The sequence below is a fragment of the Fistularia commersonii genome, chromosome 6 (genome assembly GCF_037954325.1).
Source record: "Fistularia commersonii isolate RoL2024-O1a breed Wild chromosome 6, RoL_Fcom_v1.0, whole genome shotgun sequence".
NCBI lineage: Eukaryota > Metazoa > Chordata > Actinopteri > Syngnathiformes > Fistulariidae > Fistularia > Fistularia commersonii.
Genome location: NC_141289.1, coordinates 14,288,153 through 14,301,084, shown reverse-complemented (window position 1 = coordinate 14,301,084; position 12,932 = coordinate 14,288,153). Strand labels below are relative to the sequence as shown.

At 36.6% G+C, this 12,932-nt stretch overlaps 1 protein-coding gene across 3 annotated transcripts in view; it reads left to right on the top strand.

Moving 5' to 3' along the window:
• Positions 1-12,932, top strand: part of ncam2a (neural cell adhesion molecule 2a) — a 299,628-nt gene that overhangs the window by 225,761 nt on the left and 60,935 nt on the right. For all 3 annotated transcript variants that reach the window (XM_086148311.1, XM_086148310.1, XM_086148312.1), the window contains exon 7: positions 9,718-9,887. In XM_086148311.1, the coding sequence (XP_086004437.1) occupies positions 9,718-9,887 (170 nt within the window). The remainder of the gene's footprint in view (positions 1-9,717; positions 9,888-12,932) is intronic.

Sequence of the window (12,932 nt, the reverse complement as noted above, 5' to 3'; positions counted from 1 at the left end):
TCGAAGTCATGGTGAATTCTTGTTGCAATCTTCTTGTCGTGGCAACTCGACTTGAATTTCTTCACTTGAAACAGTTTTTCAATTGAAGAAATTCAAGTCCAGTTGCCACGACAAGAAGATTTCAACAATCACCAAATGTATTAAGTTGAGAAGGAAGATGTGCATTGTCTTAAGAATTAATGTGAAATTCTTTAATAAGAGTAGCTCGAGACATACATTACTACTCTACCATATTTTTCAGTTCAACGTTACTTGAGGAGAAACCGCATTATTATTTTATTGGGAAACTTAACAATCAGTCAGGATTCACATCAGCTATGTATGTGCTGAATGGATAATGCTGCTCTAGCTTACACACAGAACCTCTATTGTTCTCTGGGAATGTCCCTGTTTGACTGCATACTGAATAGTCAAAATCTGTTGTGCTTCTTTACATTCACTGCACAAAGAAATGATCATAACTTGCTGTCCAATCACATCTTTACTGTAGTTTGCGGTCTATTTTCTTACCATGTTCTACCAGTGCTGTAACTCTTGCTAAAATCCCAAGCTGTCGCTTCAGTGCAATGCTCCAAGGCATCTTGAAATTAGAACTACACTGCCCATGAAGCTCTAGCTTTTTTGCTTAAAATAACCTATTTATTACTGCAGCCATTGCTTTAACTATTTTTCCTTCTTTTGGTGCCGCTGGCTTTGGTCAAAACATATCAAGCAGGTGTTGGCCATTTTACAAAGGTTTGGTTTAAAATTGAAACTGAGGAACAGTGTGTGCCAAAAATAAGCACCACACAAATACTTCCATTTTTGAATGGAGGCAAAATGTGTTGTTTTGGTATATTCATATTTAATTCAAACATATTATGCAAAACCATAGAAAATTCTCATTAATCCCTTTAAGAGGTTTGTTATTACCTAATTTAGGCCCATTATGGTGTTTTAGTTTTCTTATGAAATGCAAACGTTTGTGATTTATTGCTTATTCTTCGAGAAGATACTATTTCAGAGGTCTAGATGAATTTGTGATCCAACCTTGTACAATGCCCCCCGCAGTCATATTAAATACCACATTGCAACAGTGTGAAAATGCTCACCCGAAGAGCTTTTCTCATCCTTCAATCAAGCTTGACATTGAATGATTAGTCCGAACCCATTCAGTAACTGTTTGCATTACGTGATTTGCACTGTGGAAAGCTACTAATATCAGATGATTGGCATAACAGCAAAGTTCTTCCCTTTGTTTCTTTATAAAGAACATGTTTTTTTGTTGTTTATAAATGCTTTGATTTTTGTCCACCATCACCACCACAAAGCTAGTGCTCATTAGGACCAAGTCAGTTGTAGTGTTTTGATATCCATCATAGTTAGAGGCAATTCAGGTAAATTAGTGGTAAAGAAAATGTGTTGTGCTGAATCAAATCAAATAATTACAATGCTGAAATCCATCTCCAGCAACAATTGAATGTGTTCTCTTCTAAGGTTCATGATTATGTTTAGTATGTTTCTGTTTTCTTTGCTCTTGAAAATACAAGTTCATAATTTTCACTGAACAATTTGTCCAGGCATACAGTCTTACACCAGCCTCAGCAAAAACAGAATAAAATTGATCTGAGACAAGAAAAAAGATGTATAAGTATGTAATTGTAACTGTTAACTTTGCAGTTGTTCAATGCAGGGTCACTGAACAATTTTTACAGAAAATGTGACACAGAAGAGAAAGACCAGTGCAGATAGGCGAGGGTTTATGCCCGTAAACAATTGAAACACACAAAAGAAGAACCAACACACTCCAATGGATTTGTCCTTAAATTGCCTGTGGCTAAGCAGCGGAACTCCTTTTTACTTAGCCATGTTCAGATTGCTGGTTTTTACCAACAGTTGAGGTTAAATTTTGGACATAAAGAATAAGAAGATTGGCAACTTTACATTTTTGATAGATATACATCCACACATCCATGTTTCTGCACAATAATGACACAAACATTATTTAACTACACTGATGAACCAAGGTGAAGGTTCTCAAGGTTCTCAGCTTTTCATTTTGCTTGGTTGAAACCATGGGGCTTTATTATCAGGGTACTGAGGGGTAAATACACAACAAACACTCGGAAGCATCAGTTGTTTTTTTTTTTTTTTTGTTTGGTTTTTTTTTTGCCGGCTGTCAAGGAACTAGAAAATGAAGAGGAATGGTCTCTGGTCTGTTCCTGCCTCTTGGTCAATCCATCACCTCACAAGCCATCCAAAATGTTTTTTTGTTCATTCAGTTCCAAGAAAGATCGTATTCTCCATGCTTATCTGTATATTTTTTTTAATTTTATATATGTAAAATTAATATCAAGACAAACGCTGACTTAAGTCGAGAACTTAATAAATCCCTCCGAATTTAAACTTGTTTCAACTTTTTTCAGGCTTTGGCTGAAGTTTTTTCTTTCTTGCATTGTATTACATTAACTGTCCACGCCTCAAAACTGAAGGCAAATGCCACTAACATTATATTTTGATGATACAATATCACTATTTATTGTTTCGTTTTGTGCTATCTATCTGGCTTCACTGTAGACAACAAAATAACAGGTTCATTGAACAAGGAAACACATTTCCAAACTACATATGACAATAATTGGTTCGAATCTCTGACTCTAGTATAGGACGGGACTGAGCAACACTAAGCATAACACTTGTTCTTCTTCTATTGACTTTTCCCTTTGGGGGTCACCACAGTGAATCAACTTTCTCCATCCAACCCTATTCTCTGTATCCTCCTCTCTCACACCAAATACCTTCATCTGCTCTCTCACTTTGTCCATAAATCTTCTCCTTGGTCTTCCTCGAAACCTCCTGCCTGGCAGCTCTAATTCTGGCATACGTCTACCAATATATTGGTAATAAATCCTTCCTCTGTACATGACCGAACCATCTCAGTCTGGCTTCTCTGACCTTCTCTCCAAAACATCTAACATGTGCTGTTCCTCTGATAGACTCATTACTGATCCTATCCATCCTGGTCACTCCAAAAGAGAATCTTAGCATCTTCATATCTGCGACTTCTAGGTCTGCCTCCTTTTTTTTTTTTTTGTAATTGTAACTGTTTCTAGGCCTTACAGTGGTCCCATCACATTTCCTGTACACCTTTCCTTTCATCCTGGCTTATACTCTTCTATCGCATAGTACCCCTGAAACTTTTCTCCACCCATTCCAGCCTGCTTGAACCTGTCTCCTCACCTCTTATCCACAGTCTCCGCTGCTGTGGATTGTTGACCCCAAGTACCTGAAATCCTCCAACATCTTGATCACAGGTTCCTGAAGCCTCACCGTTCCATTCGGGGTCCTCTTATTCACACACATTCCGTCTTGCTGTGACTAACCCTCATTCCTGTTCTTTCAATACCTTCACCTCTCTAGATTTTCCTCAACATATTATCTACTCTCACTACAGATCATAATGTTATCTGCAAACATCATGGTCCATGGAGATCCCTGTCTAATCTCATCTGTCAGCCTGTCCATCACCACAGCAAACAAGAAGGGGATCAGCTCTGAGCTCCTTCTTGTGGCAGAGGGATGTTCCCCCTACAGCACACCGCACCACTGTCTCACAGCTAGCATACATGTCCTGCACCAGTCTAACATACTTCTCTGACACTCCAGGCTTCCTCATACAATACCAAAGTTCCTCTCTTGGCATCTGTCATATGCTTTTTCTAGGTCTACAAAAACACAAGGCAACCTGTTATCTGCTCTCACTACAGATCACAATGTCATCTGCAAACATCATGTGCCATGGAGAATCCTGTCTAACCTCATCTGTCAACCTGTCCATCACCACTGCAAACAAAAAGGGGTCAGAGATGATCCTTGATGAAGTCCCACCTCCACCTTGCTACCTTGCCACAGCACACCTCACCACTGTCTCACTGCTAGCATACATGTCTTGCTCCAGTCTGACATACTTAACATACTCTGATACTCTATTTCTTTTCTTGTCAGTACCATGACTGTACAACCTAAAGCCTGCTCTTAAGCTTCTAGCCTTACTACCTTTCCACCTGATCCTCTGGACAAACTGTATCCACTTTCCCTCTCTGCATCATGTTGACCAACTCTATCATTTCCTGTCGTAGTCCCGATATTCAAAGTCCCTACTCTCAGTCCCAGACTCTTGCCTTTCTCCTTCTCTCTCTGCTTCAGAACACGCCTTCCTCCTCTCTTTCTTTGACCTATAGTAGCCCAGTTTCCATTGGTACCCTGTAGGTCATCTGTACCAATGGCAGTTGTTCATCCGGGCCTCAACCAAGCCGGTATGAGGTGATTGGGTTTGATTTGCATTTTGGTTTTGGAAAAAGTTTTACACCAGATACCCTTCCTGACGCAACCCTCTGCATTTATCTGGGCTTGGGATTGGCTCAGGAAGATACTGGTCCGTGCTGCCCTCAGGCTGCATTCATACTATGCATTACACTGTTCTCAATTAAATAATGATGGACACCCTATAGTGAGGCTTTGTGACAGCATATTTAAACCACTGCCAAAACCTGATCCACAACCACACCTCATCTCTCTTTTTTATTGAGCTCTATCCATAGTACAGCCTAAACTTTTTTTCTTACAAAGTTTACAGAGTGGACAGCTGCAGTAGCAGACTAATTTCTCCTCATTAGATATAAGTGTCCTCTCAGTGTGTCTTTTATTCATGGGAACAGCTTGGAACTAATACATACTCGTAATAAATCACAATTGCCTAAATTGAATAAACAAACGATTGTACCTTGTCAGGGGACAGGCATTGACCTATGTATCAACCATGGTATCATTGAATTTACTGTGTGGTTGGTTGAGTTACCTTTTCAATTTTTCTAAACTTTTTTTTTTTCCTTCTTGCAGAGTTAAGTCAGTGAGATGATGTACATAACAATATTATTAATAAGTTTACACAACATATTTTGATCAACAAAGCAATAATCAGGTAAATTAACTGATATAAACGTCTATAAAACTATCTTGATTCAGTAAAAATTATCTGTGTTTTCAAAACAAGAAGTACTGATTTCCTTGTGATTATCAATTGTAAACACAAGCCTTTTCCTTGCTGTTAGTATCTGTCTGCAGTCACTCACAGCGGCACATGATTGTCACTAAAGACAAGTTTCAGATTTGTTTATAAAATAGATAACAGGTTGGGAGATGTTTCTAATGATCATACCAGAGCAACTTAAAACTGAGCAGTCGGGTATCTCTATAACCACAGGATTTCTGTCATCAGCCTTTATTATGACCATAAAATTTAATTATCTAAACCAAGACCCTTGTCAGAGACCTTTGTAGAAAGATAAAATGGGTCAAGGGGAAGAAGCCAGGTTGTCTTAATCATTCAGAAAGGTATAAGCTAGCAGATTAATGATGAAAACCAGAGAAAATGTAAGAAACTAAAACACAGACTGAGCTAAGGTAACACAACAATAAAGTAATACTGACAAAAAGAGAATAGAATGTGCCTTTAATCGTTCCACAATGGGGAAATTACAAAAGCTATGCAGAAAATCTGAAAACATGGAACCAAAGCACTGGTATGGGAAATAAAAATTAGGGAAAATATATGATAGTTGGAAGTTACGACAAAAAAGACATACATTTGGGATGATTTCAAAGATTACTAAAAAAGGGTTTGACCTGAAAAACTGGTGAATGTACAAAACCCTGTTATACTCCATTCCAGCTGCCATCCTCAAGAATTCTTCAGAGACTATTGTGAGTTCAGTTTGGGAGGTACAGGGAAAAGAACCCATTAAGAATATATTGGCACAATGACATAATGCTTTTTGTGACTTCCAAGGAAGGAATTGCATTAAAGCTTGAGAGTTAGGCTAAATTTTCTATTCAACCCAAAGTCAGGTGAATGGGCACTGTTTCAGCCAGTTTCTCCTCTGCAGTCACTGTAGTAACTACCATTCTCTTTCTAATTACATGATATTTTGATTAGAAGAGTTTCAAAAAATACATGTTTTGTACAAACAAAAGGTTGTTGTTTTTTCATGCAGTAAAATGTGTCAGTAAGCCATTACATAACATTTTTGTACTAGAAATCTTATGTGTGCACCACTTTTATCAACAATTTGATAACTATACAGATGAAAGTCAAATGGATTACATCTGACTAGTTGTGTAAATGTATTCCTCTTCACTATGATATCAATCATATCTACTATACATAATGGTGGTTATGAACAGCACAGATAATGGTCCTTTCTTAGTGTCTCACAGTTTTTTGTGTTACACCTATTGTCTGTAGGAGTTAAGATGATTGGATGATTGTCTGTCATATTAAGTGATATATCAAAATGATGAGTAGGGGCAGGAAGTAAATTAGAATATCCTCCATTGTTGAGTGGTTCATCAGTCATTTTTTTTTAATGTTTTTTTTTTTCCTTCATTGTCTTCACAAAATATACAACAATTAAATGCAAATAGAGTAGTTCACTCAATCCACATGCTAATCAAACTGGAATAGACTTCAAATCTGAAATTATAGCTAGACGGTAAGAGATTTGTGACATTTTATTAAGCAACATAAATGTCCTATAATCTGGAAATGGTTTTAATATGGCTTAAAGTATATTTTTAGATTTTATTTGTATTTTTTTATTGACTAGTATCCAATATTTACAGACAACTTCTGTTTCTGCTTTAGAGAGGGAAGATAATTAAAAAAAGAGTAATCAATGCCAAGAGGTTTGTTTTACAATCCCACAAAAAGTCCACATTATAAAAGACCACCCTTTGTGTTTTTGTTTTTACTTTAATCCAGGCTTATAGTTTAAGTGGCTTAATATATTTCGAAGTCAAGGGCAAATGACAGTCTGTCACTTTGAGAGTGACGTCACCACCATTGTAGCTCAATGGTGTTGTTGAGCTCTTTATCATCTACTGACCTTCAGACAAATCATTATTTTCACCTTCATCTCCCAGGTATATAAGTTTAGTGTGTCAATCAAAGACTCTTAAAAATGTCACTTCACAACAAAAGGTCTGGCAATGACACACACAGCATCACCATTTATTCCAATGATTCCTTTCCTTTCGGCATCATCTAGCCACCCTGTTGCATTTACTGTCAGCCAGCTTCATTCTCTATGCATCGTGGGTAATGGGCTACCTATCAGCAAGTAGTCCATATAATGGCTTTCAACACTGAAGCCTGTCCTGCACTGTCTGTTCTAAAGATGAGGTCTCACTTCATTTCCTCTTTGGCTTGTCACAGTTATTATTCCTTGGCTTTGGTGTTTCCCCGGTTGACTTTCAATTATTTTCCCCTGTTTTCCAACAGTTGTGCCACTGTGGTCAGGGCTTTGTTTCTCTTTCTTATTTTGTTTGTGTGTGCTTGTGCCTGGCTCTAGAAACCACTTCATGTATAATTTTCAAAATAATAGCCTCTTTTGTCTCACTCAGAGACTAAACAGTACTAGACGAAATAAAGAAGTTACTAAAAATATTAAGAGAGCCGTTTCATTCTAAGCCCTGTCTTTTCATCACGTAGCAAATCAATTCACACAAAAGGTTCTGCTGTCATAATGCAGGCTAAAAGTAGGAGACTTAGGGACTTATAATATTGGACCGACATAAAATTAAAATGCTTTTGTTTCTTTTATTTTTTGGTGCATTTTGTTCAACCCAATTTTTAATTTGACATTTTGTCAGATATTAAACTGAGGTTGATATTGTTTGCATGTTCTCCCTGTGTCTGTGTGGGTTTCCTCCAGTCTCTTGTCACACAATTCTTGTATGTCTCTATATGTGGCCTTGTGATCGACTTGCAACCAGTCCAGTGTGTATAAGTGTCAGCTCCAGTATGTCTGTTGGAAAGATCACTTTTCTCCCAACCTGGCAATTTTCTACAGGCAAGAGAGGAATCTACTCACTTTAAGGACATATACGATAAAGTCAAAAATAATAAAATAATAAAATAACAGTACATCTGCTTCAAAATACAAACCTTAATGATCATAACGGTCAAAAAAATAAATTTAGCAATTTTATTATTGAGGGAATATTTTTTCTCAAGATGGAATAATAGGAAGTTATCTCATTGTGCTTATTCCTGCAGATTTTCATGTTGAGTGACAATATAGTGGCATACACATTGTGCATTTTATACAATGAGTGTGATCAAATTATTATATGAATAATAATCAACAGTGATGCAGTACTTAGTCACTCTGCTACAGTCCAAAAAATGCAGTAGGTTAATTTCAAACCCTAAATTGCTGAGAAATATGGATGACAAAGTGAATGGTTGTCTCTGTATTTGGCCCTGTTATCAACTTGTGACCAATTCAGGGTGTACTCCACGTCCCACCCAATAACAGCTGGGATAAGCTCCAGCCTTCATGCAAATACAAGATAAGTGATATAGATAAATGAATAATAATGTTATTGATTTAAAAATAATAGCAACTGTCATCATCTTTTTGTTTCACAGTATTATATCTCCACACCCACTCAACAGAACCTTGGCTGTGAAGTCAACTATCCAAACAGACAAAAGATGAATAATGTTAACCAATGGGGTATAGCTGTTCCTGTGAATAAAATAACACTCAAAGTGTTAGAGCCACTGGGTCAGTGGTAAATGGTCAGATTTTTCACACCTTCCTTTGCAAAGACCAGAGCCTCATAGAAAGTGCTTGAATACAATCATTTCTGTGACATTCGTATTAGCAATATTGTATAAAATACGTCCTTGCTGTTTTTCCGTGTCTTTTTAAAAATGACTCGAAGACTTCATTTACTATTGCGCAGATAAATGGTAAAGCCTATTTATCTTTGCAGAAAGGTTAAAAGGGTATTTCCCCGGCTTTAGTTGCTTGATTATAGAGCCATCCACTAATTGAGCTAATCTCTTGGAGCCTGCATACAAATTATACCACAGTCATGAGCCGGTTCACATTAGTTTGGGAGAAAGCTGAATTTTTCCTTTTTTTTTTTTTGGCAAAATTACAGAGTAGAAGTAGCAAGTGAATACTCTTATACGACATCATGTCTGTTCAGCTTACATATAGATAAGGATCGGTTTAGTTGTTCCCTTTTTTTCCTTGAATAATTTGCAGAGAGCATTCAGGAAAAAAGACATTATGCCATTAAGTTCTTTCAGATTATGTTGCTGCATAGCAGTATTTAAAAAGTTGTAGTGTTTAAGGAATTTTGATGGCATTGTAGATCATTCATTGAACTATGTTGTTAAAGATAGTTAAAATTGTTAAAATTTGAATCTATAACACTACCTGAAATACCAATACAATTTTTTAATGGGCTTCTATAAACATGCCCTGTATATAAGCTGTGTCTATAAACAGCTATTTATATAAAATATCTGAATGAATGAATGAATGAATTGAAAACCAAAGTGCTTTGAAAGCTACTCATTTCTAATTCAAGATTGATATTGTTTTAACATACTGTAAATATACAGTTATATGTAGATTTTGAAGTCAATGTCATCATTTTCTTTTTCATAATTTTCATGTGTAAGTATCATTTGTGTCTCGTAATGTTCAATTCATCCCCACTGCTCTGTTTTTGAAGGCTTTTGAGGCTACATCCATCTAGGCATTTGAATGCTACTCAACTTAGTAAATCCTGTTCAGACCTGGTTTAGTCAACATAAGTTGAGGAAATAATCATATTTATACTGTGTTGTGCCCCTCTGCTTTTGTCTTCTTCCTGCAGGAAAGGGCAGCAGTTGGAGCCATCTGAACAGTATATTTCCAACAGGCTGGAGGGAGGACGAAGTATGTTAACCATCCGCAACATTCGCCAAGGTGATGGAGGAACCTATACCTGCAAAGCTGCGAACAAAGCAGGATCTCAGGAAAGAGAGCTCTACCTCAAAGTGTTTGGTAAGAACACAAACAGTCAATTTAAAAGCTTGCAAATGTAATGGAAAAATAAGATAATAGTTTGGTGTTGTGACAGTTTTACCTGCACATACTTCTAGGAGAGGAATGTATGTTGCTAAGTAAGAAAATGTTAACATCATATTGAAGGGAGATTTTAGTGACGAGACTAAGTGGTACATCTTCATAAATTAGATACTTTTCAACCTAGCAATACTAAAAATATTTATCAAGAGATCACACTGTGCCCACATTATCCCTCAGATACAGTGCTATCATGAGATAAGATGTATTGTACCGTGTATTTCTTCGTCATTACAAAGCTGTGTTGAACAACTGGCTAGTGGAGATAATTGCCTGTCTAGGTGATTTAACTTAAAAGGAAGCAATTACCTTTTCTTCACATTCCATAATGTCATCTGCAGCTTAAAGTGTGTCAGCTGAGTTACAGCAGTCATTTTCAAGTGTTTGTTTTTGTGTTTGTTTAATTAGTTATTTGATCATTTAATTTAATATGATCCAAAGTTAACACGCACTACATAATAATCAGAATAGAATCAAAGCTATTAGAAAGTTGTTGTTTTTTTTAAATAATTTTTATACAGGGAAGTATTAGAACTTTTTTTGAAAGGAGTTAAAAATGGAGGTCATCTTGAGAAGTAATGACATTGAATGACATAAAACACTTGATTCCCAGGTTCTTGACTGTACGGCAAGAATTATTGGATGCAAGAATAAAAAAGTAATGTCCATGACTTGAAGTCAAACACATTGCCAGTAGCATTTACTGACAATGACTGGTGTGGAAAGAAAACAAAAAAAGTACTTTCTAATCCTACAGTTTGGATAATATAACGACATACTTTAGAAATAAAAAAAAAAAGAATATGGGATGCTTGCTCAGTACCCACTCTACGTCCCATTTGTGATTATTTTGCAATTCATATGTCTTTAGTTCCTCTATAGTACACTGTCTGGTTTAATTCCTTTTGTCAGGTTGGTGACTTTTGTCAGTCAGTGTTTGATCCTGTAGAATCATCCATCCATTGAAAACTAGTGTGAAGTTTGGACCTGAAGTTTGGACCTGATTGCAGAGTACAAAGTTTCTGCTTTATCAACTTTTAGAGAGTGAATTATTAAAGCTTTATTTTGTATTTTTTCCATTATATAAACATATGTATTTTTTCTTTTGTACAGCCCATTGCATAAGTACAATATAGTAATATATGTTATGTAAAATGTCAATGCTAAAATTAAAGCTTCAGTGCCTTTTGTTGGGAGGTAGAATTAGCACAGTATAGCTAGGTTTGGGACAATATTTTTTCACATCACTCTCAATACTAGTCCAATACAAAGAATACAAACAAAAACAAAAAAGGAGACACACAACATGCAGCTCTCAAAGCCAAACAAGGCAGCAACATTCAATACACAGTTTCAGAGTCACAATGTGACATAAAAAAACACAGAACACTACTAATCTCTACGTCTGTCCCTCATTTAGTGAACTTGCTCAAATAATCATCCTTGTTTTAAGAGATGTGAGCCTATTGATGTGTGAAACGGCTCTATTCTTCTATTTATTTTCACTGGTATGTTATTTATTTATCCATCTATTAATGCATATATTATTTACAATTTTTGGTTCAGTTAGGGACCCCCATTATCCTTTTTTTTCTCCTTCTATGTCGCTCCCTATTACCATGATGACAATTTTGGACTCAATCCAGTTAAAGTATTACATTATTCATACTGTCAGCAATATTTTCACTGTCAAAATACCAGCCTTTTATCAAGAACTTTACATGGTGGTATTCTTAAACCTCCCCAAGGGGCTCCTCTCTTTCTTGCAGAGGGGTCACTGAAAACCCAGATATAACAACTAAATATTCAGCATGACAGATACCTGATAGCGTTATATTTGCACTTTAAACCTGCAATAGCCTTAACTGTCTCCTATTATTCAAAAAAGAGTTTCATTTTCTCATTTAATTCAAATTTTTAAGTGGCCTCTCCCATGAATGTGAACATGTTTTATGTTGATCCATAAAGCTTTAACGGACGGACCTACACAGCTTCATTTTTCATCAGCACAAGTGTCCAGATATCATCCCTCCACAATAACATCAGCATCCAGTCATATTTCTCTAGAAAGCAAATATAACTGTTATTGCTTCATATTTCAATTGCTGCATTCCCCGTAAAAATTGCCAATCTATATTTTCATGGGTGTTTGCTATTTCCTCACTCTAATGGTGCACACACAGCTCATGGAAATATATGGAGATTTGTGCTCTAGTCATCAACATCCTTTCAAGCTGTGAGAAGCGCTTGTTTTTCAAAATGCACATCAAAATGAAGGAGTTGTTCTTGGGGTCTGCTTTTTACTTTAGAGGTGGGACTTATCACTATTACCCCTGACACAAAATGCAGGAGGGAGACTTTTTTTTTCATTCACGTTAAAGTGCAAACACAAATTTAAAAAACAGAAATGAAATTCCCAGACCACAAATATGTCAAGCAAATTTCAAACAGTACATGACATTAATGGGCTTGTGATTTCATGATTATGTGACAAATTGGGAAACAGCACAAAACAGGATGTAACACGGAAGGTGTGATTAAGGTGAGGGGAAAAGGCGTATTTATTTCCCATCATCAAAAGATGATCAATGAGTTGTTAAAAAGCTGCAGCAGCCGCCACTGATTCACTTACACAGATGGGTCTCAAGACCCAGGATGATGTGTTGGCTTGAACAGGTTTTTGTCCCAACTAATGGCTTTAAGTACATGTATATTCATTCCTGTTTCCCTTTTATATTTCAATCTTTTCACATCTCGGGGCATCAAATTTTGCATAGATTTTGCACAGGCTGGTTACTATGTTTTTGTCATCACAAACATCACCCCCTTCAGCCATGAATGCCAAATATACCTCAACTGATATGCCTGCCTCATAGCATGAAGGACCCTGGTTCGAATCTTCTGTGTGGAGTTTGCATGTTCTCCCTGTGTCTGCGTAGGTTTCCTCTGGGTTTACTGATTTCT